At 49.2% G+C, this 26,893-nt stretch overlaps 2 protein-coding genes across 2 annotated transcripts in view; both read left to right on the top strand.

Annotated features, from left to right (window-relative positions):
• LOC147084064 (uncharacterized) overlaps window positions 1-26,893 on the top strand; it is a 256,376-nt gene that overhangs the window by 4,065 nt on the left and 225,418 nt on the right. The gene's annotated exons all lie outside the window — the stretch shown is intronic.
• On the top strand, window positions 382-9,439 carry LOC147084067 (uncharacterized). Its single transcript, XM_085979887.1, has 2 exons — window positions 382-1,352; window positions 8,836-9,439. The coding sequence occupies exons 1-2, from the start codon at window positions 382-384 to the stop codon at window positions 9,254-9,256; spliced, it is 1,392 nt and encodes a 463-aa protein (XP_085836013.1). The 3' UTR covers window positions 9,257-9,439.

The raw sequence follows: 26,893 nt of genomic DNA, 5'->3' as shown, positions 1-26,893 counted from the left end.
TGGGGAGAAACTGTTCACCGGCCCCGTGTGTGGAAGGGATTAATTGCACCATCCGTGCTGCTGAGACACCAGCTTGTCCACACCGATGAGAGACTGTTGACCTGCTCTGTATTTTTAATGTGATTCACTCATTCTTCCACCCTCCTGAGACACCAGCTTGTTCACAGTGATGAGAGACCGATTAAATGTTCTGACTGTGGGAAGAGATTTAAAAGGTCCCAGGAGCTGAAGAGACACCAGCTGGAGAGAGCAGGAGAGATTCTGTTCACCTGCTCCGTGTGTGGGAAGAGATTCACTCGGTCCTCGAATCTGTTGGCACACCAGCGAGTTCACACTGGGGAGAGGCCGGTGAAACATTCCGACTGTGGGAAAAGCTTTCAAATGTCCCAGGAGCTGAAGGGACACCAGCTGGAGAGAGCAGGAAAGAGACCATTCACCTGCTCCGTGTGTGGGAAGGGATTCATTCGGCCATCCCACCTACAGGCACACCAGCGAGTTCACACTGATGCGAGACCATTTAACTGTTCTGCCTGTGGGAAGAGCTTTAAAACCTCTTGGGATCTGAAGCAACACCAGCGAGTTCACTCTGATCAGAGACCATTTATATGTTCTGTCTGTGGGGTGAGCTTTAAAAGCTCCAGCACTCTGAACGGACACCAGCGAGTTCACACCGGGGAGAGGCCATTCACCTGCTCCGTGTGTGGGAAGGGATTCACTCAGTCATCCCACCTGTTGGGACACCAGCGAGTTCACACTGATGAGAGACCATTTAAATGTTCTGACTGTGGGATGAACTTTAAAACCTCTGGGGATCTGAAGGAACACCAGCGACTTCACTCCGATCAGAGACCGTTTACATGTTCTGTCTGTGGAATGAGCTTTAAAAGCGCTGGGATTTTGAATGGACACCAGCGAGTTCACACTGGGGAGAGGCCATTCACGTGCTCCGTGTGTGGGAAGGGATTCACTCAGTCATCAAGCCTGGTGGCACACCAGCGAGTTCACACTGGGGAGAGGCCATTCACCTGCTCCATGTGTGGGAAGGAATTCACTCGATCACCCCACCTGTTGAGACACCAGCGAGTTCACACCGATGAGAGGCCGTTTAAATGTCCTGACTGTGGGAAGAGCTTTAAAAGCTCTGGGGATCTGATGGGACACCAGCGAGTTCACACTGGGGAGAGGCCATTCACCTGCTCTGTGTGTGGGAAGAGATTCACTCGGCCATCCCACCTACTGACACACAAGCAAGTCCACACTGGAGAGAGGCCATTCACCTGCTCTGTATGTGGGAAGGGATTCACTCAGTCCTCCAACCTGCTGATGCACCAGCGAGTTCACACTGGGGAGAGGCCATTCACCTGCTCCGTGTGTGAGAAGGGATTCGCTCAGTACTCCAGCCTACTGAGACACCAGCACGTTCACACGGTTCCAGTCACAGTCATAGAGTCATAACGGCACAGAAGGAGGCCATTCGGCCCATCAAGTCTGTGCCGGCTCTCTGTAGAGCAATCCAGTCACTCCCATTCCCCCGCTCTATCCCCGTAGCCCTGCAAGTTTATTTCCCTCAAGTGCCTATCCAGCCTCCCCTTGAAAACATTGAGTGTCTCCGCTTCCACCACTTCCGTCGGCACCGAGTTCCAGGTCCTCACCACTCGCTGCGTAAAAAAGTTTTTGCTCACGTCCCCCCTGTATCACTTGCCCATAACCTTAAATCTGTGTCCCCTAGTCCTTGTACCATCAACTAGTGGGAACAGCCTTTCACCGTCTAGCCTATCCAAACCCGTCATAATCTTGTACACCTCTATCAAATCACCCCTCAACCGCCTTTGCTTTAATGAAAACAAATCCAGCTTCTCCAACCTGTCCTTGTAGCTAAGATCCCCCATCCCCGGAACCATTCTGGTAAATCTCCTCTGCACCCTCTCAAGGGCCTTCACATCCTTCCTAAAGTTTGGTGACAAGAACTGGACGCAATACTCAAGTTGTGGCCTAACCAGCGCTTTATCAAGTTTCAGCATAACTTCTCTACTTTTGTACTCAATATCTCTATTTATGAAGCCCAAGATCCCATATGCTTTGTTAACCACTCTCTCAATATGTCCCGCCACCTTCAGGGACCTATGCACATTAACTCCCAGGTCCCTCTGTCCCTGCACACTCTTTAAAACTGTGCCATTAAGTGTATATTGCCTCTCCCTGTTCCTTCTGCCAAAATGCATCACCTCACACTTCTCTGTATTAAATGCCATCTGCCACTTGCCTGCCCATTCTGCTAGCCTTTCTATGTCCTGTTGCAGTTGATTGGTGTCATCCTCACTGTTTGTCACACCCCCAAGTTTGGTGTCATCGGCAAATTTAGAAATTCTACACTGAATTCCAATATCCAGGTCATTTATATATATCAAAAAAATTATATAACTGCTGTGCTGATGATTCTATAGACACTGGAACAGTTCCCATGGATTGGAGGGTAGCTAATGTCACCCCACTGTTCAAAAAAGGTGGTAGAGAGAAAACAGGGACTTATAGACCGGTAAGCCTGACATCGGTAGTGGGGAAAATGCTAGAGTCCATTATAAAAGATGTAATAGCAGAGCACTTGGAAAACAGTGACAGGATCTGACAAAGTCAACATGGATTTACAAGAAGGTAAATCGTGCGTGACTAATCTACTGGAATGTTTTGAGGATGTAACTGGTAGAATAGATAAGGGAGAACCAGTGGATGTGGTGTATTTGGACTTTCAGAAGGCTTTCGGTAAGGTCCCGCATAAGAGATTAGCGTGTAAAGTTAAGGCACATGGGATTGGGGGCAAGGTACTGACTTGGATAGAGAACTGGTTGGCAGACAGAAAGCAAAGAGTTGGAATAAACGGGTCTTTTTCCGAGTGGCAGGCAGTGACTAGTGGGGTACCGCAGGGATCGGTCCTGGGACGCCAGCTATTCACACTATAAATGATCTAGACGAGGGAACTAGATGTAATATCTCCAAGTTTGCAGACGACACAAAGCTGGGTGGGCGTGTGTGCTGTGAGGAGGATGTTGAGAAACTCCAATATGATTTGGACAGGTTGGGTGATTGGGCAGATGCCTGACCGATGCAGTATAACGTGGATAAATGCGAAGTTATCCACTTTGGTGGCAAAAACAGGGAGGCAGATAATTATCTGAACAGCAATAGATTGGGAGAAGGGGAAGTGCAACGAGACCTGGGTGTCCTTGTGCACCAGTCGCTGAAGGTAAGCATGCCGGTGCAGCAGGCAGTTAAGAAGGCAAATGGTATGTTGGCCTTCGTAGCGAGAGTGTTTGAGCACAGCAACAAGGATGTCTTGCTGCAGTTGTACAGGGCCTTGGTGAGACCACATTTTGAGTATTGTGTGCAGTTTTGCTCACCTTATCTGAGGAAGTATGTTCTTGCCATGAGTGCGGCTAAGATTCACCAGACTGATACCTGGGATGGCAGGAATGACTTATGAGGAGAGATTGGGTCGACTGGGCTTATACTCGCTGGAGTTTAGAAGAATGAGAGGGGATCTCATTGAAACTTATAAAATTCTAACAGAACTAGACAGACTAGATGTAGGAAGGAAGTTCCCGATGGTGGGGGAGTCCAGAACCAGGGGTCACAGTCTAAGGATAAGGGGTAAGCCATTTAGGACTGAGATGAGGAGGAATTTCTTCACCCAGAGAGTGGTGAACCTGTGGAATTCTCTACTACAGAAGGCAGTAGAGGCCAATTCATTAAATATATTCAAGAAGGAGTTGGATATATTTCTTAAAGCTAAAGGGATCAAGGGATATGGGGAGAAGGCAGGGACAGGGTACTGAATTTGGATGATCAGCCATGATCTCATTGAATGGCGGAGCAGGCTCGAGGGGCCGAATGGCCTATTCCTGCTCCTATCTTCTATGTTTCTATGATTCCCTTCTTTTGACTGTTCTTGGTGTTACATAGAATGTACAGCACAGAATCAGGACTTTCAACCCAACTGGTCCATGCCGGTGTTTATGCCCCACACCCACCCTACTTCAATTAACCCCATCAACATATCCTCCTATTCCTTACACACTCATGTGGCTTCCCCTTAAATGCATCTGTACTTTTAGCCGCAACTACTCTTTGTGGTGGCGGGTTCCACATTCTCACCACTCTCTGGGTAAACACGTTTCTCCTGAATTCCCTCCTGGATTTATTAGTGGCCATCTTATATTTCGTGGATATTAAAACCCCAATAACTGGACTGGATTTTAATATTCTGTATCAATAAATCAGCTTTGTTTGAAACACCCAGTCTATTGAGGCCCTGTTTCTAAGATAAGACGAGAGCTAATTGATGACTTGTTACAGACATTCCTGGTCCTCTCAATGTCGGTGTCCAGGGGAGAAGCTGATGGGTTTGTGTTACTTTCTTGAAGTGAATTTTTGTGTTCATGAAGGTGCTGGATGTCACTGTGGGGAAAAGGAACATTTTAACATTCTCAGCACCTGGTGTCAACATCAAACACTCCCTGGGCAGGTACAGCACGGGTTAGATACAGAGTAAAGCTCCCTCTACACTGTCCCATCAAATACTCCCAGGGCAGGTACAGCACGGGTTAGATACAGAGTAAAGCTCCCTCTACACTGTCCCATCAAACACTCCCAGGGCAGGTACAGCATGGGTTAGATACAGAGTGAATCTCCCTCCACACTGCCCCATCAAACACTCCCAGGGCAGGTACGGCATGGGTTAGATACAGAGTAAAGCTCCCTCTACACTGTCCCATCAAACACTCCCAGGGCAGGTACAGAACAAGTTAGATACAGAGTAAAGCTCCCTCTACACTGTCCCATCAAACACTCCCAGGGCAGGTACAGCACAGGTTAGATACAGAGTAAAGCTCCCTCTACACTGTCCCATCAAACACTCCCAGGGCAGGTACAGCACAGGTTAGATACAGAGTAAAGCTCCCTCTACACTGTCCCATCAAACACTCCCAGGGCAGGTACAGCACAGGTTAGATACAGGGTAAAGCTCACTCTACACTGTCCCATCAAACACTCCCAGGGCAGGTACGGCACGGGTCAGATACAGAGTGTCAGCCGTGGCTCAGGCGGCAGCACTCTCTCCTCTGAGTCAGAAGGTTGTGGGTTGAAGTCCCACTCCAGAGACTCGAGTCTAAAACTCTGTGCTGCCCCTCCAGTGCAGTGCTGAGGGAGTGAAGCCCAGTGCAGAGTAAAGTTCCCTCTGCACTGGTCCACTAACAGGCCTGAGCCCCAAACTCAGAAGAGCGCCCTCTGCTGCATTCCACTTGTCTCAGCAGCGGGAGAAGCAGGCGGTTAAGAAGGCAAATGGTATGTTGGCCTTCGTAGCGAGAGGGTTCGAGTACAGGAGCAAGGATGTCTTGCTGCAGTTGTACAGGGCCTTGGTGAGACCACACCTTGAGTATTGTGTGCAGTTTTGGTCGCCTTATCTGAGGAAGGATTTTCTTGCCATGGAGGGAGTGCAGCGAAGATTCACCAGGCTGATACCTGGGATGGCAGGAATGACGTATGAGGAGAGATTGGGTCAATTGGACTTGTACTCGCTGGAGTTTAGAAGAATGAAAGGGGATCTCATTGAAATTGTAAAATTCTAACAGGACTGGACAGACTAGATGCAGGAAGGATGTTTCTGATGGTCGGGGAGTCCAGAACCAGGGGTCACAGTCTAAGGATAAGGGGTAAGCCATTTAGGACTGAAATGAGGAGGAATTTCTTCACCCAGAGAGTGGTGAACCTGTGGAATTCTCTACGACAGAAGGCAGTGGAGGCCAATTCATTAAATATATTCAAGAAGGAGTTGGATATATTTCTTAAGGCTAAAGGGATCAAGGGATATGGAGAGAAGGGAGGGACAGGGTACTGAATTTGGAATAACAACAGAAAATGCTGGAAATACTCAGCAGGCCAGGCAGCATCCGTGGAGAGAGAAACAGAGTTAACGTTTCAGGTCTGGGACCGTTGATCATTCACTGTTTTCCTGGACAATCTTTGTTTCCAGTCCACCTGTGCTCGATCCCTTCTCAAATCACTGAAACTGGCTCTCTTCCAGCTGGGTATTTTCACCGCTGATTTTATTATGTCCCTTTCCATAACTACTTTAAACCTAATGATATTGTGATCACTGTTAACCAGATCCCTCCTGCCCCAGAACCGATGAGAGACCCTTTAAATGATCTGACTGTGCAAAGAGGTTTCAGAGTTCATCCCACCTGCTGAGTCACCAGCGAGTTCACACAGATCCTCAAAAAAGGAAGAAGTTTTAGAAAGGCTGGTGGCAGTAAAAGTTCGCAGCCATCTCAGAGCAGTGTCCCTTTAATTACAATCTCGCAAAACAAGGAGAATTGCTGTCCCTTTAACTACCACAAATCCCTGTGTGGAGGAGAGAGGAGATACAGTCTGTCCCAGTAACTGTCGCAGAACAGAATTAACGACCCTGTCCCATAACGGCCCTCCTGCCATCTGGGAGACGCTACAGATGCATTCGCACCTGAACGACCAGATTTAGGAACAGCTTCTTTCCCAGGGCTGTCATCCAACTGAACTCCACAAATAAACTCTAAAGCCTGCACATCTGCCAATGCACTTTATTATGGTTATGTTTATGTTAATGTATTACAAGCCAAATGAATGTTGAATGTTTAAATGTCTTAATCTAAATGTACACTCTCGGGAGCCGCAAGCCTACATTTCGTTGTACTGCACTTGTGCACTAACAATGACAATAAAGTTGATTGTTATTATTATCCCTGCTTTTCTTCAAGTGTCTCATCCTTAAAATTTTCATCCTTGTTTTCAAATCCCTCCGTGGCCTCGCCCCTCCCTATCTCTGGAATCTCTTCCAGCCCCGACAACCTTCCGAGATATTTGCGCTTCTCTAATTCAGGCCTCTTGAGCCTCCCCAATTTTAATCGCTCCACCATTGGCGGCCGTGCCTTCAGCTGCCTGGGCCCTAAGCTCTGGAATTCCCTCCCTAAACCTCTCCATCTCTCTACCTCTCTCTCCTCCTTTAAGATGCTCCTTAAAACCTACTTCTTTGACCAAGCTTTTGGTCATCTGCCCGAATATCGCTTTATGTGGCTCGGTGTCAGATTTTGTTTTCTAACGCTCCTGTGAAGAGCCTTGGGATGTTTCACTACATTAAAGGCGCTTTATAAATACAAGTGGTTGTTGTTGTTTCCTGAAACTAATAACTAATTCCCCAGAGGGGAAAAAACTTGTACTTTTACTCCCAAATATTAAAAAGTTTGTGCCACAGAAGCACGAGGTTTATCTGCTTTTATTCATGAATTTAAAAAGTCTGAATTGCAATCTGAGCCTGTGGGTTGTGAGCCAAAGAGCCTTGTGTCCAATGAGGGGAATAAAGGGCCACAGCCTCCCCGGGACCCGGGCCCTGAACAAGGGACTGGAGAAACTCGCTGCCCTGCGGATCAGACAATCAGCCGGCACAAGTCCCGCCCCTCAGGCTCCCCGATTGGTTGGAGGACCCGCCGCCAGCTCACTCCTCCAGCCCCGCCCTGCCCGCTTCCTGTTGGTCGGAAGCTCCCGTCAATCAGTCACTGGGCCCGGGTCACGTGTCCCTCACCGACTTTACAAGAAAACCCTGCACGGTCGCCGGGCGGAGCTGCAGGTCGGCGGGAGCGGGGTCGGGAGATTAATAAACTGCGGGTAGGCCACGCCGCAGGGTTTATAAAGTTGGAGAACGGCCTCAGGCCCGAATGAGATTCAGTGGCCCGGTCTGTGTTCCACCAGACGGCAGCTGTGAGGCTTTTTCTCGGTGACAGGCCCGGGTTACGCGCCGCCATCTTGGTGGAGGAAAGGCAGACCGGTTCCACCTACAGCACGGCGCATGTGTGGCCATCTTGGTACAGGAACAAAGAGTGGGCAGGGCTTCAGGATCCCCGTGACCAGGAGAGACAATCATTGACTCATTGATTTTATTCTCACTCTGCACACAGCGGGTGTGGAACTGAACCCAACCAGAGTAGAGGGAGGGGGAAAACTGGGAGTGGAGGAAAGAAATGTTGGAGATGGTGCGATGGGTTTGGATTTCAGCACAGGGAGGAGGGAGAGTGTGTGGGACCGGGATTTACAGCTTTGGGGGAACAAGAGGGGAAAGAATGTTCCACAGAAACTAGAATTGTCTTCTGAATTTCTATCCTGTATTTACAGTGATGGCTTTTGTAAACTCCTTTTACAGGGTGTGAGAAGGGCAGGATTTACAGACGGGAAACTCAAACCAAACATCACATCAAGATCTGACAGAGTCACTCCATTCATCAGGACCTGAATATCATTGACCTTTGAATATGGAAGGACAAATGTTTGTCTGTTCTGTCTGTGGGAAAAGATTTCAAACATCCGTGTGACTGGAAAACACACACCCGAGTGAGAGTGTTCCAGTGCACTGACTGTGGAAAGAGGTTTAACCAGTTACACAGCCTGAAAAAACATCGCACCATTCACAGCGGGGAGAAACCGTACACGTGTTCTGTGTGTGGATGAGGCTTCAACTGATCGTCCAACCTGGAGAGACTCAAGGACACCCGCACCACGGAGAAATGGTGGAAATGTGGAGACTGTTGGAAGGGATTCGATTGCCCATCCCAGCTGGAATCTCATCGATGCAGTCACACCGGGGAGAGGCCGTTCACCTGCTCCGAGTGTGGGAAGGGATTCACTCGGTCCTCCCACCTGTTGACACACCAGCGAGTTCCCACCAGGGAGAGGCCGTTCACCTGCTCCGTGTGAGAAGGGATTCGCAGAGTTATCCAAGCTCCAGATGCACCAGCGAGTTCACAATGGGGAGAGGCCGTTCACGTGTATTGAATGTGGGAAGGGATTCACTCAGTCATCCAGCCTCCATAGACACCAGCGAGTTCACACTGGGGAGAGGCCGTTCACCTGCTCTGTGTGTGGGATGGGATTCACTCAGTCCTCAACTCTGCTTGAACACCAGCGAGTTCACACTGGAGAGAGGCCGTTTAAATGTTCTGACTGTGGGAAGAGGTTTAAAAGCTCTGGAAATTTGACGACACACCAGCGTACTCACACTGGGGAGAAGCTGTTCACCTGCTCCGTGTGTGGGAAGGGATTCACTCTGTCATCCCACTTGGTGAGACACCAGCGAGTTCACACTGATGAGAAACCATGTAAGTGTTCTGACTGTGGTAAGAGCTTTAAATCGGCGAAGGACCTGAAGAGACACCAGCGAGTTCACACTGTTCTGTAGCTGGGGCGACATGAACGTGGAATGGATGAATGTTTTATAAATTCTTGGACTGCTGTTTAATCTTTAAGACTGTTGTGCTGATGATTCCCTTCGATTGACTGTTCATGGTGTTACATAGAATACAGCACAGAAACAGGCCATTCGGCCCAACTGGTCCATGCCAGTGTTTATGCCCCACACCCACCCTATTTCAATTAACCCGATCAACATCTCCTCCCATTCCTTTCTCCCTCATGTGGCTTCCCCATAAATGCATCTGTGCTGTTCACCTCAACTACTCCCTGTGGTAGCGAGTTCCCCATTCTCACCATTCTCTGGGTAAAGACATTTCTCCTGAATTCCCTACTTAATATATCAGAGACTATTTTATATTGATGGCCCCATAAATATGATGAGATTCTATTAAGCTGACCTGTATGTTGTTGTACTTTGTCTTTGACCCCTACATAAACCTGAGGTCGTCCAAAACTCGGCTGCCCGTGTCCTAACTCGCACCAAGTCCCGTTCACCCATCACCCCTGTGCTCGCTGACCTACATTGACTCCCTGTTAAGCAGCACCTTGATTTCAAAATTCTCATCCTTGTTTTCAAATCCCTCCATGGCTTCGCCCCTCCCTTTCTCTGTAATCTCCTCCAGCCCCGCAACCATCCAAGATATCTGCGCTCTTCCAATTCTGGCCTCTTGTGCATCCCTGATTTTAATCGCTCCACCACTGGTGGCCATGCCTTCTGTTTCCTAGGCCCTAAGCTCTGGAATTCCCTGCCTAAACCTGCCCACCTCGCTACCTCTCTTTCATAAGAACATAAGAAATAAGAGCAGGAGTCGGCCATACGGCCCCTCGAGCCTGCTCCGCCATTCAATAAGATCATGGCTGATCATCGACCTCAACTCCACTTTCCCACCCGATCTCCATATCCCTTGATTCCCCGAGAGTCCAAGGATCTATCGATCTCAGCCTTGAATATACTCAATGACTCAACTTTCCCCCTTTAAGACGCTCCTTAAAACCTACCTCTTCGAACAAGCTTTTGGTCACCTGCCCTAATTTATCCTTATGTGGATCGGTGTCAAGTTTTTTGACTTAAAATACTCCTGTGCAGCGCTTTGGGACGTTTTACTATATTAAAGGCGCTATATAAATACAAGTTGTTGTTGTTCTGATGAATGAAACATTACTGAGCCCCTGTACCCGTGTTATGGGATGAAGTGCCAGACAAGTAAAGACACAACGTCTGGGTGTGAATCTGATAACCTCACGGACCGTGTAGGTGTGATAACCAGACGGCTTGTGGTTATAGTCTGGTCACAGATGGACTGAATTCCCTGAATTAGCAGGAGTTCAGGAGGCGGTCAACAGACGGGTCCAAACAATCCCACTTCCTGAGCGGTAACCAAGCTTGTGTATAAGAACAGGCCACTTAAGCCGTTGTCAGTTGGAACAGACTCGAGAAGATCGCGCGTGAATCCACTGTACTTCTATTCTCCAGATTGAGGGAATTATCACCCGATCTGTGTTATGCAGCGCTCTTAATAAAGCCTGGAGAGACAATCTGTGTTCTTGTGAGCTTGATTATCTGGTATCCGAAACCCTGGGACCCCCGATCATTAGAGTCAACCTCAGTGTGTGGAAAGGGATTCCCTGGTGTATCCCACCCGCTGACACACCAGAGTGTCCACAGTGTGACTGCGGTGGGTCGATTCCACTGTTTCCGATGCCTTTAATCACATCCAGGACTGAACCATGTTAATTCAGGCAACTGGGGCTTGTTAATGTTAAGAGCCCCCAATAACTGGGCTGGATTTAAAGATTATTCCCTGTTCTCTCAGTACTAGTGAGCAGAGAGAAGCTGATGTTATAGAATCATAGAGCACAGTAGGATGCCTTTCAGCCCATCGTGCTGGTGTCGGCTCTCTGAAAGAGCGATGCAATTTGTCCCACTGCCCTGCTCTTTCCCCACAGCCCTGCAAATTTCTGCCTTTAGTATATATCCAATTCCCTTTTGAAAGTTACTATTGAATCTGCTTCCACCTCCCATTCAGGCAGCGCATTCCAGATCATCACAATTCGCTGTGTAAAAAAAGTCTCCTCATTTCCTCTCTTGATTCTTTTGCCAATGATCTGAAATCTGTGTCCTCTCATTACCGACCCTCCTGCCAGTGACAACAGCTTCTCCTTGTTTGCTCGATCAAAACCCCTCATAATTTTGAGCACCTTGATCACAGCTCCACTTAACCGTCTCTGCTCCAAGTTATATTGCCGTTGTTTTGTGAATTGTTGCTGTGATCGAGGTGCTGGATGTCCGTGCCTGGGGACTGGGGCATTCTATCCTCCGTAGCCTTGTAGGTTACAGCACTTCAAGTGCATATCCAAGTACTTTTTAAATGTGATGAGGGTCTCTGCCTCGACCACCCTTTCATGCACTGAGTTCCAGACCCCCACCACCCGCTGGGTGAAAAAAAAATCTCCTCAAACCACCTCTAAACTTCTGACCAATTACTTTAAATCTGTGCCCCCTGGTTATTGACCTCCCTGCTAAGGGAAATAGGTCCTTCCTGTCCACTCTATCTAGGCCCCTCATAATTTTATACACCTCAATTAGGTCTCCCCTCAGCCTCCTCTGTTCCAAAGAAAACAACCCCAGCCTATCCAATCTATCCTCATAGCTAAAATTCCCCAGCCCAGGCAACATCCTCGTAAATCTCCTCTGCACCCTCTCTAGTACAATCACATCCTTCCTGTAATGTGGTGACCAGAACTGCACGCAGTATTCTAGCTGCGGCCTAACTAGTGTTTTATACAGTTCAAGCATAACCTCCCTGCTCTTATATTCTATGCCTCGGCTAATAAAGGCAAGTATCCCGTGTGCCTTCTTAACCACCTTATCTACCTGTCCTGCTACCTTTAGGGATCTGTGGACATGCACTCCAAGGTCCCTCTGTTCCTCTGCACTTCTCAGTGTCCTACCATTTATAGTGTATTCCCTTGCCTTGTGAGCCCTCCCCAAATGCATCACCTCACACTTCTCCAGATTGAATTCCATTTGCCACTGTTCTGCCCACCTGACCAGTCCATTGATATCTTCCTGCAGTCTGCAGCTTTCTTCTTCATTATCAACCACACGGCCAACTTTTGCATCATCTGCAAACTTCTTAATCATACTTCCTACATTCCAGTCCAAATCATTGATTTATACCACAAAAAGCAAAGGGCCCAGTACTGAGCCCTGCGGAACCCCACTGGAAACAGCCTTCCAGTCACAAACACCCTTCGACCTTTACCCTTTGTTTCCTGCCTCTGAGCCAATTTTGGATCCAACTTGTCCCTTTGCCTTGGATCCCACGGGCTTTTACTGTCGTGACCAGTCTGCCATGCGGGACCTTATCAAAAGCCTTGCTAAAATCCATATAGACTACATCAAACACACTACCCTCATCGACCCTCCTTCTTACCTCCTCAAAAAATGCAACCAAGTTAGTCAGACACGACCTTCCCTTAACAAATCTATGCTGTCTGTCTCTGATTAATCCGTGTCTTTCTAAATGAAGATTTATCCTGGCCCTCAGAATTTTTCCCAATAATTTTCCCACCACTGAGGTTAGGCTGACTGGCCTGTAATTACTCAGTCTATCCCTTTCTCCCTTTTTATACAATGGTACCACGTTAGCAGTCCTCCAGTCCTCCGGCACCACCCCTGTAGACAGAGAGGATTGGAAAATGATGGTCAGAGCCTCTGCTATTTCCTCTCTTGCTTCTCTTAACAGTCTGGGATACATTTCATCCGGGCCTGGGGATTTATCCACTTTCAAAGATGCTAAACCCCTTAATACTTCCTCTTTCACTGTGTTTATTTCATCTAATATTTCACAGTCCTCCCTGATTGCGATGTCTGCATCGTCCCTCTCTTTTGTGAAAACAGATGTAAAGTATTCATTAATATATATATGATGTGAGGTTAGTCTGCCCTTACCCCTGTTTATTATTCAATCAGTGACTGTCCCTTTGCCAGGCCCACTGCCTGCGGCCCCTCTCCCAGATTCCAGCCCCAGCTCTGTGCTGCTTGCGGCCCCTCTCCCAGATTCCAGCCCCAGCTCTGTGCTGACTGAGCTGTTCTCACCGGGGGACAGCGCATCACAATCGGCCCCAGCGCACCTGAGCTGGAGAGGAGGCCCCGCCCCCTTGCCGCGCCGCCATTGGTTGGAGGACTCGCCGCCAGTCAGCTCTGCCCGCGCTCTTCCTTTTGGTCAGATCTCCCGTCAGTCACAGGCCCCGTGATCACGTGCTGCGGTTCACTCCGCCCCCTCACAAAACTCACTTTCCCTCACTGATTGCGGCTCTTCACCAACACCGACTTTACAAAGAAAGCCCCGCGCGGCAGCCTGGAGCTCGGGCCCAGCGCGCAGGCACGGGGGAGGATGATTGACAGGGGCCCAGGGTGTGTGCTGAGCATGCGCGGTGCGGGCCGGGCGCCTGTGGAGCAGGAGAGGGCGAGGCCATGGGACGCATGCGCGGTGTCAGACACAACTCAGTGGCCGGAGCTGATGAGAGACACAAGAACATAAGGCGTAGGAGCAGGAGTAGGTCATTTGGACCCTCGAGCCTGCTCTGCCATTCAATAAAATCATGGCTGATCTGATCTTGGCCTCAACTCCACTTCCCTGCCCGCTCCCCATAACCCTTGACTCCCTTATCGTTCAAAAATCTGTCTATCTCCACCTTAAACACACTCAATGACCCAGCCTCCACAGCTCTCTGGGGAAGAGAATTCCAAAGGTCAGAGGCTGGGTATCCTGTGGCAAGTGTCTCACCTCCTGACTCCCCAAAGCCTTTCCACCATTTACAAGGCACAAGTCAGGAGTGTGATAGAATATTCTCCACTTGCCTGGATGAGTGCAGCTCCAACAACACTCAAGAAGCTCGACACCATCCAAGACAAAGCAGCCCGCTTGATTGGCACCCCATCCACCACCTTAGTGACTCGCTGCACCACCAGAGCACTGTGGCTGCAGTGTGTTCCATCTACAAGATGCACTGCAGCAACTCGCCAAGACTTCTTCAGCAGCACCTTCCAAACCCACTCGGCTCCTGCAGAGATACCTGTACATCGAGAATCCTCCTCGATGGTGTGCGCTGGCGACGTATTTCTTCTGTCAGCTGCATGGCCTCAATTACGACACGCAGCTCCTGTTTGTGGAATTGGGTGGTACACATGCCTACCTGCGGGAGCTGCCTGTCTTCTACCGGGAACTGCTATGGGTCTGGAACAGCGTCGCCTCCAGGCGGAGTTCTCCCCCATCAGGAGTGGCGGTTCTCCTTCGGGAGCCGCTGCTCAGGAATCCGCACCTCCGTGACTGCTGGATCGGGTGGCTGGCGGAGAGCAGGGCTGTGCCTGGCAAGGTGACTAGAATCAGGGACCTGCTATATGGTGGAGGAGTGGGCTGGATGGTGCCAGAAGAGCTGGCACAGCGCCTGTCCTTGGCCAACGTCTGGCGCACGGCCAAAGCCATCGAGTTGCTGAAAGCGGCAGTGGGCCCCGACTCCACTAGGTGTATCGAGGAGGCTCAAGCACATGGGGTGATCCCGTCCGAACTGACCCCCGTTCGGACAGAATTCCTCATCGGCGCACGACCCTGAAACCCCTCTCAGGAAATGGCGCCTCACAACTTGAGCCGCCTCGGGGAAATGTCCTCCATGCCCTTGAGCTCTGCATGGAGGGGTTTCCTGTACGGGCTGCTGCTGCACACTCTCCACTTTGCCATCATCGTCTGCCGTCCGTACACGCCTTGGCGTGCCATCTTGCCATCTGGTGGAGGCGGAGGTCCCCAATGGAGGGCTCTCTATGCGGGAGTCCTCCCTTGTTCTATTGGGGACTTGGCCTGGAGGGTGTTGCACGGAGCCGTCCCTTGCAATAAAATGTTAAGTAGGTTCACAGACTCCCAGGCTGCCTGCCTTTTCTGCAGCCTAGAGGAGTCCGTGTTCCATGTTTATGTGGAATGTGAGAGGTTGCAGCCCCTGTTCCATTTTTTGAAGGGGCTGCTCCTCGATTTTTGGTTGCACTTCAGTCCCACGCTCCTGATCTACGGCCACCCGGTGCAAAGGGGAGCAGGCAGATCGGAGGACCTCCTTGTAGGACTGCTCCTGAGCCTGGCCAAAATGGCAATAAACAGGTCCAGGCAGCGGGCAGTCGAGGGGGTCGTACGGCCCAATTGCCTGCCTCTCTTCCGCGGCCATGTTCATGCCCGGGTGGCCCTGGAGATGGAGCACGCGGTGTCTGCCGGCACACTTGAGACCTTCCGAGACCGGTGGGTGCCGCGAGGACTGGAGTGCGTTGTCACCCCGGCTGGGGTGAATTTAATTTAATTTGATAAGTTTCAAAAATGAATTTAAGTTTTTAAGTTTCATTACAGTCCACTTGTTCGGCCAGGAGAGTGAGAGGCTCCGCTCGGCGATGCAGAGAGCCCTGCAGATGGAGAAGAATGTCAACCAGAGTCTGCTGGATCTGCACAAACTCTCCACTGGGAGTGCCGACCCTCAACTGTGTGAATTCCTGGAGACCCATTATCCGGATGAACAAGTGAAGATGACCAAGAAGCTTGTAGAGACTGGGACCCCTGCCTTGTAGGCATGAGGGCTTGTGACTTTGTACAAAGAGCTGAGACCTGAGCTCTGTAAATGTCATTTACTGTAAATAAAAAGTTCAATCTTACATTAAAATTTTTTTTTTAAATAACATTATTTAAAGACAAATTTCCTCCAGTTTCACAGACAGCCTTTGTCACTGCAATAATTTCTTAAATGTTTAATCATTAAATCAAAAGCATCAAAAAGGAAGAGAGTAGCAAAAGTAAAGAAAGACTTGCATTTCTATAGCGCCATTCATGGCCACTGGACGTCTCAAAGCACTTTACTTTTTGAAGTGTAGTCACTGTTGTAATGTGGGAAGTGCAGCAGCCAATTTTCACTCAGCAAGCTCCCACAAACAGCAATGTGATAATGACCAGATAATCTGTTTTGTTATGTTGGTTGAGGGATAAATATTGGCCCCAGGACACCGGGGAGAACTCCCCTGCTCTTCTTCAAAATACTGCCATGGGATCTTTTACATCCACCCGAGAGAGCAGACGGGGCCTCGGTTTAACGTCTCATCTGAAAGACGGCCCCTCCGACAGTGCAGCACTCCCTCAGCACTGCACTGGAGTGTCAGCCTAGCTTTATGTGCTCGAGTCTCTGGAGTGGGACTTGAACCCACCACCCTTTGACCCAGAGGCGAGTGAGCTGCCCACTGAGCCACAGCTGACAACGTTGGTCCCTTAGAGGTAGAGACAGGAGAAATTATTATGGGGAATAAGGAAATGGCAGAAACGTTAAAACAAATATTTTGTATCTCTTCACAGTAGAAGACACAAAAGCATACCAAAGATGGTGGGGAACTGAGGGTTTAATGAGGGTGAGGAACTTAATGTAAAGTACTAGAGAAACTAATGGGACTAAAAGCCGACAAATCCCCTGGACCTGACGGCCTACATCCTAGGGTTCTAAAAGAGGTGGCTGAAGAGATAGTGGATGCATTGGTTTTGATCTTCCAAGATTCCCGAGATTCTAGAACGGTCCCAGCGGATTGGAAGGTCGCAAATGTAACACCGCTATTCAAGAAAGGAGGGAGAGAAAAAACAGGGACCGACAGGCCAGTTAGCCTGACATCAGTCGTTGGGAAAATGCTGGAATCCATTGTTACGGAAGTTGTATCAGGGCACTTAGAAAATCATAACATGGGTAGGCTGAGTAAACATGGTTTTATGGAAGGGAAATCGTGTTTGACAAATTTATTAGAGTTATCTGAGGATGTAACTAGCAGGGTAGATAAAGGGGAACCAGTGGATGTAGTATATTTGGATTTCCAAAGGGCATTCGACAAGGTGCCACATAAAAGATTATTACACAAGATTAGGGTTGACGGGGTTGGGGGTAATATAGTAACATGGATAGAGGAATGGTTAACAGGCAGAAAACAGAGAGTAGGGATAAATGGATCTTTTTCAGGTTGGCAGGCTGTAACTAGTGGGGTGCCGCAAGGATCAGTGTTGGGGCCTCAGCTATTTACAATCTATATTAATGACCCAGATGAAGGGACCGAGTGTCATGTATCCAAGTTTGCTGATGATACAAAGCTAGGTGGGACAGTAAGCTGTGAGGAGAACACAGAGAGTCTGTAAAGGGATATAGATAGACTGAGTGAGTGGGCAGTAAGGTGGCAGATGGAGTATAATGTAGGGAAATGTGAGGTTATTCACTTTGGTAGGAAGAATAGAAAAACAGAATCTTTTTTAAATGGTGAGAAACTTTCAAATGTTGGTGTTCAGAGAGATTTGGGTGTCCTCGTGCAAGAAACACAGAAAGCTAGCCTGCAGGTACAGCAAGTAATAAGGAAGGCAAATGGCATGTTGGCCTTTATTGCAAAGGGGTTGGAGTATAAGAGTAAGGAAGTCTTGCTCCAATTGTACAGGGCCTTGGTGAGACCACACCTGGAGTACTGGGCACAGTTTTGGTCTCCTTATCTAAGGAAGGATATACTTGCCTTGGAGGCGGTGCAACGAAGGTTCACTAGATTGATTCCTGGGATGAGAGGTCTGTCCTATGATGAGAGATTGTGTAGAATGGGCCAATACTCTCTGGAGTTTAGAAGAATGAGAGGTGATCTCATTGAAACATACAAGATTCTGAAGGGGATTGACAGGGTTGATGCTGAGAGGTTGTTTCCCCTGGCTGGAGTGTCTAGAACTAGGGGGCAGAGTCTCAGGATAAGGGGTCGGCCATTTAAGACTGAGATGAGGAGGAATTTCTTCACTCAGAGGGTTGTGAATCTTTGGAATTCTCTGCCCCAGAGGGCTGTGAATGCTGAGTCTTGGAGTATATTCAAGGCTGAGATCGATAGATTGTTGGACTCTAGGGGAATCAAGGGATATGGAGATCGGGCGGGAAAGTGGAGTTGAGGTCGATGATCAGCCATGATCTTATTGAATGGTGGAGCAGGCTCGAGGGGCCGTATGGCCCACTCCTGCTCTTATTTCTTATGTTCTTATGGACTTTCAAAAGGCATTTGATAAAGTACCACACAAGAGACCTACTCGGAAAAGAGAAGCACATGGTATTAAAGGGCTGATGGTAATTTGGGTATATAATTGGCTGAGGGATAGGAGACAGTGAGCAGTGCTGAGGGATGTTTTTCTGACTGGAGGGAAGTATGCAGTGGGTTCCCCAGGGGTCGGGATTAGGACCATTGCTTTTCTTGTTATATATAACTGACCTGGACTTGGGTATAGGTGTACAAGTTTGAAGTTTACAGATGATACAAAACTTGGCAACGTAGTAAATAGTGAGCATAGTAGTAGCAGACTTCAGAAGGACAGAGACAGACTGTGAAATGAGCAGACACAAGGCAGATGAAATTAAATGAGGATAAGTGTGAAGTGATGCACTTTGGGAGAAACAACAGGGAGAGGCCGTATAATCTAAATGGGACTATTTTGAGGGGGTGCAAGAGCAGAGGGACCTGGGGGTCCATATTCACAAATCTTAGAAAGTGCCGCGGCAAGTTGGTGAGGCGGTTCAGAAAGTGTGTGGGATACTTGGCTTTGTAAATAGCGCCATTGAATACAAAAACAAGGAAGTTACACTAAACCTTTACAAATCACTAGTGAGGAACATAGGACAGGAGGAGGCCATTCAGCCCCTCGAGCCTGTTCCGCCATTCAATGAGATCATGGCTGATCTGCGATCTAACTCCATACACCCGCCTTTGGCCCATATCCCTTAATACCTTTGGGCAACAAAAACCTGTCAATCTCAGATTTAAAATTAACAATTGATCTAGCATCAATTGCCATTTGCGGAAGAGAGTTCCAAACTTCTACCACCCTTTGTGTGTAGAAGTGTTTCCTAATTTCACTCCTGAAAGGTCTGGCTCTATTTTTAGACTATGCCTCCTAGTCCTAGACTGCCCAACCAGCGGAAACAGTTTCTCTCTATCTACCCTATCTGTTCCCCTTAATATCCTGAAAACTTCGATCAGATCACACCTTAACTTTCTAAATTCTAGGGACCACTACTCTAATTTGTACAATCTCTCCTCGTAACTTAACCCTTGAAGTCCGGGTATCATTCTGGTAAACCTACGCTGCACTCCCTCCAAGGCCAATATATCCTTCCTAAGGTGTGGTGCCCAGAACTGCTCACAGTGCTCCAGGTGTGGTCTAACCAGGGTTTTGTACAGCTGCAGGGTTTTGGCCTCAGCTGGAGTCTTGTGTACAGTTCTGGGCACCACACTTTAGGAAGGATGTCAAGGCCTTGGAGAGGATGCAGAGGAGGTTGACCAGGATGGTACCAGGGATGAGGGACTTCAGATATGTGGAGAGATTGGAGAAGCTGGGATTGTTCCCCTTAGAGCAGAGACGGTTAAGAGGAGACCTAATAGAGGTGTTCAAAATAAGTAGGGAGAAACTATTCACTCTGGCAAGTGGGTCGGTAACCAAAGGTCACAGCTTTAAAATAGTTGCTAAAAGAACTAGAGGGGAATGAGGAGAATTGTTTTCACACAGAGGGTTGTTAAGATCTGGAACGCACCATCTGAAAGGATGCTGGAATCAGGTTCCACAGGAACTTTCAAACGGTAATTGTACACGTACTTGAAGAGGACTAGTTTGCAGAGTTCTGGGGATAAAGCTGGGGTTTGGGACTAAATTGGACAGCTCTTTCAAAGAGCCGGCATAGACAGGATGGGCCGAATCACCACCTTCTGTGCTGTTAGATTCGATGATCAGTGTGAACACGCTGGTGTCTCTTAAGGCTCGTAGAGCTTTTAAAGCTCTTCCCACAGTCAGAACATTTAAAGGGTCTCTCGTCAGTGTGAACTCGCTGGTGTTCCTTCAGATCCTTGGAGCCTTTAAAGCTCTTCCCACAGTAAGGACACAGAAACGGTCTCTCGTCAGTGTGAACCCGCTGGTGTTCCTTCAGATCCCCGGAGCTTTTAAAGCTCTTCCCACAGTCAGAACACTGAAACGGTCTCTCGTCAGTGTGAACTCGCTGGTGTTCCTTCAGATCCCCGGAGCTTTTAAAGCCCTTCCCACAGTCAGAACATTTAAAGGGTCTCTCGTCAGTGTGAACAAGCTGGTGTGACAGGAGGTTGGATGAATGAGTGAATCCCTTCCCACACATGGAGCAGGTGAACGGTCTCTCCCCAGTGTGAACTCGCTGGTGTGACAGGAGGTTGGATGACTGAGTGAATCCCTTCCCACATTCGGAGCAGGTGAATGGTCTCTCCCCAGTGTGAACAAGCTGGTGTCCCTTCAGATTCCCGGAGCTTTTAAAACTCTTCCCACAGTCAGAACATTTAAACGGCCTCTCATCAGTGTGAACAAGCTGGTGTAGCTTGAGCTCCCGGGGGATTTTAAAGCTCTTCCCACAGTTAGGACACTGAAATGGTCTCTCATCAGTGTGGACAAGTTGGTGTTGCTTTAGTTCCCCGGGGCTTTTAAAGCTCTTCCCACAGTTAGGACACAGAAACGGTCTCTCATCAGTGTGAACAAGCTGGTGTCCCTTCAGCTCCCCGGAGCTTTTAAAGCTCTTCCCACAGTCAGAACACTGAAATGGTCTCTCATCAGTGTGAACAAGCTGGTGTTCCTTCAGTTCCCCGGGGCTTTTAAAGCTCTTCCCACAGTCAGAACATTGAAATGGTCTCTCATCAGTGTGAACAAGCTGGTGTCTCTTCAGCTGCCCGGAGCTTTTAAAGCTCTTCCCACAGTTAGAACACTGAAATGGTCTCTCTCCAGTGTGAACTCACTGGTGTGTTTGCAGGTGGGATGAACAAACAAATCCCTTTCCACACACGGAGCAGGTGAACGGACTGTCCCTGGTGTGACTGCGCCGTTGAACTTCCAACGTAGATGGGGAACTGAATCCTTTCCCACCGTCCCCACCTTTACCCGGTTTCTCCCCGGTGTGACGGTGTAAGTGTCTCGCCAGGTCAGGCGATCGGCTGAATCCGCGTCCACACACCGAACACATGTGCGGTTTGTCATCGCTGCGATCGCTGCTTTCTCCTTCCATGTGCAAAGGCCGATGATATTCAGGTCCTGATGAATCCAGCGACTCTGTCAGATCTTGACGTGATGTTTGGTCTGAACTTCCCGCCTGTAACTGCTCCACTTCTATAACCCTGTAAATTGAGATCAGAAAAGGATCAGAGGCAAACTGTTGTTTAATTTTCCCCTTTCCGAACCTAGGGGCAGTGAAGCTGATTTTCAGGCTCCAGCTGCTGCACAGGTTGGTTGAAAGGATCAGCAGTAATGGCGGCTGTAATACCCACAAGCCCCCACGCTCCAGAAAGCACTCTGTTGACTCCGAGTCCCGCGCATGTGCTCATGGCCCCCACGCTCTTCCTCCTGCTCCACAATCGCCCGTCCTGATCGGTCCACAACGCGCATGCTCAGCGCACAAAACCCCGCGGTTGGAACATCGGGCGTGCATACGGAGCCGCAACATCTGGTACGCGTGAGCGGCTCAGGTGGGGGCGAGTCGGTGTTTCGCCTCAGCCGCCAGGGAGGTGCGCATGTGCAGGACGACCCAACATACCTCCTGTCAGCAATCACTCCCTCGGTTCTTTAATAAAAACAGAAAATGCTGGAAATACTCAGCAGGTCAGGCAGCATCTGTGGAGAGAGAAACAGAGTTAACGTTTCAGGTCGATGACCTTTCGTCAGAACTGCTTGTTCTTTAGTGTCAGCCAGTGGCTCTGTGGGTAGCACTCTCGCCTCTGAGGCACAAGGTTGTGGGTTCAAGTCCCACTCCAGAAACTTGAACATTGAATGGCGGAGCAGGCTCGAGGGGCCAAATGGCCTACTCCTGCTCCTATCTTCTATGTTTCTATGTAAGTTTAGGGACCCTCCATGTTGACTTTGTCCGATCCTGTCACTGTTTTCCAAGTGCTCTGCTATTACATCCTTTAAAATGGACTCTAGCATTTTCCCCACTACCGATGCCAGGCTTACCGGTCTATAATTCCCCATTTTCTCTCTACCACCCTTTTTGAATAGTGGGGTAACATTAGCTACCCGCCAATCCACGGGTACTGTTCCAGAGTCTATCGAATTTTGGAAGATGACCAGCAATGCATCTACTATTTCTAGGGCCACTTCCTTAAGTACCCTAGGATGTAGATTATCAGGCCCTGGGGATTTATCAGCCTTCAATCCCATCAATTTCCCTAACACCATTTCCCTACAGATACTAATTTCATTCAGTTCCTCCCTTTCATTAGACCCTATGTTCCCCGACATCTCTGGGATGTTATTTGTGTCCTCCTTTGTGAAGACAGAACCAAAGTATGTATTTATGACCAGGACCAGTGCAAGATAGATTAAGGCGATACTTAGTACAACTAAATCAGGAGGTACAAGCACTAAATAAAGAAGTGAGGAACCAACAACAGGTTAAAGATCTAGAAAGGCAGAATGCTGGACTTAAACCAGACGAGTTGCCCAGAATAGGTCAACAAGTAATGACGCAAGTTATCGGAAGAAAGGGAATGGGGCCCGTTGGATGGGGCCATGTACTGTATTAATGACAAGTGATACGTGTGTTTGTCTACAGGAACCGATGGGTATGTGATGGAAGCAATGGACCCAGGTGAAACCATTTAACACTAAAGACCCCCATTCTACCCTCTCCTCTAGGGGAAAGAGCTCGGAAGACGACCAGACCTCTGTTTAAATTACAGATAAACATGGATCCAGTTGACCCTTTATATCAGAGGGTCCGTCTCGGGGAGAAGAAGCTCTCCCGGTTTACCCTTACACCTGAGAACTCATTTTTAATGTGGAAGCAAGTCATCCTCGGTTCCAAGGGACTGCCTAAGAAGAAAGAAGAAGATATCATTGGAGTAAGACTTCTTTACACCTGTACTCAAATCCTCTTGTATGAAGGCCAGCATACCATTTGCCTTTTTAACTGCCTTTCAGGACCACCGGACGTCCCAAAACACTTTACAGCCAATGAAGTACTTTTGAAATGTATTCACTGTTGTAATGTGGGAAACGTGGCAGCCAATTTGCGCACAGCAAGCTCCCACAAACAGCAATGTGATAATGACCAGATAATGTTTTTTCGTCATGTTGATAGAGGGATAAATATTGGGCTCAAAACACCGGGGATAACTACTTCGAAATAGCACCACGGGATCTTTTACATCCACCTGAGGGGGCAGACGGGGGCCTCGGTTTAACGTCTCATCCATAGGATGGCGCCTCCGACACTGCAGCGCTCCTTCATTACTGCCCCTCCGACAGTACTGCCCCTCCGACAGTGCGGCGCTCCCTCAGTACTGCCCCTCCGACAGTGCGGCGCGCCCTCAGTACTGCCCCTCCGACAGTGCGGCGCTCCCTCAGTACTGCCCCTCCGACAGTGCGGCACTCCCTCAGTACTGCCCCTCCGACAGTGCGGCGCGCCCTCAGTACTGCCCCTCCGACAGTGCGGCACTCCCTCAGTACTGCCCCTCCGACAGTGCGGCGCTCCCTCAGTACTGCCCCTCCGACAGTGCGGCGCTCCCTCAGTACTGCTCCTCCGACAGTGCGGCACTCCCTCAGCACTGCACTGGAGTGTCAGCCTCGCTTAAAATACTCAAGTCCCTGGAGCTGGATTTGAACCCACAACCTTCTGACTCTGCTATCCACTGAGCCACAGCTGACTCCAGTCTTTTACACAGTTTCATCATAACCTCCTTGCTTTTGCACTCTGCGCCTCTCCAAAAGCAGGGGAGTTATGATGAATTGTTAAACAGTTTTTTTTTGCAGAGTGACCCAGGCTGTGTGTAGGAAACAATTGTGCATTTGAAAGCAGCTTGTATTGTGAAGCTTGTGCCCCTTTGCCAGGCCCGCTGCCTGCGGCCCCTCTCCCAGATTCCAGCCCCAGCTCTGTGCTGACTGAGCTGCTCTCACCTGGGGACAGCGCGTCACAATCGGCCCCAGCGCACCTGAGCTGGAGAGGAGGCCCCGCCCCCTTGCCGCGCCGCCATTGGTTGGAGGACCAGGCCGCCCAGTTCAGTCCTCCCACCTCCGCCCTCTTCCTATTGGTCCGCGCTCCCGTCAGTCAGAATCACATAGCTCCGGCTCACTCCGCCACCCCGCGCGGATCAATCCGCTCCGTTCGGCGTCCGCGGAGGTCCTGCCCGCTCGCCTCTCAGGTTTGGGTTTTCTCGTACTTTACTTTATAATCTCGCTCTCCGCTCCCCCCTCACCTCGATTTAAATCGATTCCCCAACAGATGACTTTACCCCGGCCGCTGATTCCGTCTGCTCCCCGGAGGCCCCGCGCAGGCGCACTGGCAGCCTCGCACCGTTGAGAAGCTTTTCAAAAATGTTTTTTTCCGAAACATATTGAAAACACTCATTAATTCCCCCAACCTCCTCCCCTCTAAAGTGCGATTATTATTAGTCTTGTTTTTCCTCATTTGTGTCGGGCGTCTTTTTTTTACCTTGCGGTGGCGTGCGCAGATCCAACCGACCCCTGGGAGTTGCGTGCTGGCGTCAGCGCGTAATCGGAGGGGGTGTGATTGACGCGAGGCACCCGCCAATCAGGAGCACGGAAAACGCTGGGAGGACCGGGCGGGCTGACGGTCCTCCAAGCAATGGCGGCGCGGGAGAGGGGCGGGACCTCGGTGGGCTGCAGGCCGCTTTCCTGCTTTCATTGTCTGCAGGAGTTGTTAAAGGGAAGGGGAGGACGGGGTGGAAAAAACCCAGCTTGTGAGTGTTTATTCCTTTGCATTACCTTTATTGCAAGGCTGTTCATCAACTGCATTCAGTTAAAAACAAGTGAACCTTTTCTCTCTTTGATTTTTATCCAGAACAAAGAGCCCTGGTGCTGTGAACATTTTGGTGGGCAGCCACTTTTAAAGGGACAAAGACCAGCATTCTTCCTCCTCTCTCTCTCTCTTGTGAGTATTTGTGGTGGGTGAGGGGGGGGTGAGTCAAAGGGGACTGCGGCCCCTTTTCAACAAAAACAATTGCTTGGCCATTTAAAGGGGAATGGTGGTATAGTGGTTAGCACTGTTGCCTCACAGCGCCAGAGACCCGGGTTCGAATCTGGCCTCGGGCGACTGTCTGTGTGGAGTTTGTACATTCTCCCCGTGTTTGCGTGGGTTTTCTCCGGGTGCTCCGGTTTCCTCCCACAGTCCAAAGACGTGCGGGTTAGGTTGATTGGCTATGATAAATTGACCCTTAGTGTTAGGGGGATTAAATACGTGGGGTTACAGGGATAGGGTGGGATATGTGTTGGTGTAGGGGTTACGGGGATCGGGTGGGATATGTGTCGGTGCAGGCTCGATGGGCCAAAATGGCCTCTATCTGCACTGTGGAGATTCTGTGGGTGCCCCCCAGGTATTTAAAGGGGCAGTGCCTCTCTCTTTCTGTATCATGTAAGAGCAGGGAGGTTCTGCTTGAACTGTACAAAACACCAGTTAGGCCACCGGCTAGAGTGCTGCGTGCAGTTCTGCTCGCCCCATTGCAGAAAAGATGTGACTGCTCGAGACGGGAGATTTATGAGGTTGTTGCCAGGACTAGAGAATTTCAGCTACAAGGAAAGATTGAATACATAGAAACATAGAAGATAATCTACATCCTAGGGTACTCGAGGAAGTGGCCCTAGAAATAGTAGATGCATTGCTGGTCATCTTCCAAAATTCGATAGACTCTGGAACAGTACCCATGGATTGGCGGGTAGCTAATGTTACCCCACTGTTCAAAAAAGGTGGTAGAGAGAAAACGGGGAATTACAGACTGGTAAGCCTGACATCGGTAGTGGGGAAAATGCTAGAGTCCATTATAAAAGACGTAATAGCAGAGCACTTGGAAAACAGTGATCGGATCGGACAAAGTCAACATGGATTTACAAAAGGTAAATCATGCTTGACTAATCTACTGGAATTTTTTGAGGATGTAACTGGTAAAATAGATCAGGGAGAACCAGTGGATGTGGTGTATTTGGACTTTCAAAAGGCTTTCGATAAGGTCCCGCATAAGAGATAGAAACATAGACGATAGGAGCAGGAGTAGGTCATTTGGCGCCTCGAGCCTGCTCTGCCATTCAATGCGATCATGGCTGATCATCCAAGTTCAGTACCTGGTCCCTGCTTTCTCCCCATACCCCTTGATCTCTTTAGCCTTAAGAAATATATCCAACTCCTTCTTGAATATATTTAATGAATTGGCCTACACTGTCTTCTGTGGTAGAGAATTCCACAGGTTCACCACTCTCTGGGTGAAGAAATTCCTCCTCATTTCTGTCCTAAGAGGCCTACCCCTTATCCTTAGACTGTGACCCCTGGTTCTGGATTCCCCGACCATCAGGAACATCCTCCCTGCATCTAGTGTGTCCAGCCCTGCCAGAATTTTATAAGTTTCAATCAGATTCCCTCTCATTCTTCTAAACTCCAGCGAGTACAAGCCCAATCGACCCAATCTCTCCTCATACGTCATTCCTGCCATCCCAGGTATCAGCCTGGTGAATCTTGGCTGGACTCCTTCCATGGCAAGAACATCCTTCCTCAGATAAGGCGACCAAAACTACACACAATACTCAAGATGTGGTCTCAC

This window comes from Somniosus microcephalus, unplaced genomic scaffold (genome assembly GCF_052327205.1).
Source record: "Somniosus microcephalus isolate GS21.2 unplaced genomic scaffold, FLI_Smic_1.0 scaffold2, whole genome shotgun sequence".
In the NCBI taxonomy this organism is placed as follows: Eukaryota; Metazoa; Chordata; class Chondrichthyes; order Squaliformes; family Somniosidae; genus Somniosus; species Somniosus microcephalus.
This window is presented reverse-complemented; position numbering and strand designations above follow the sequence as displayed.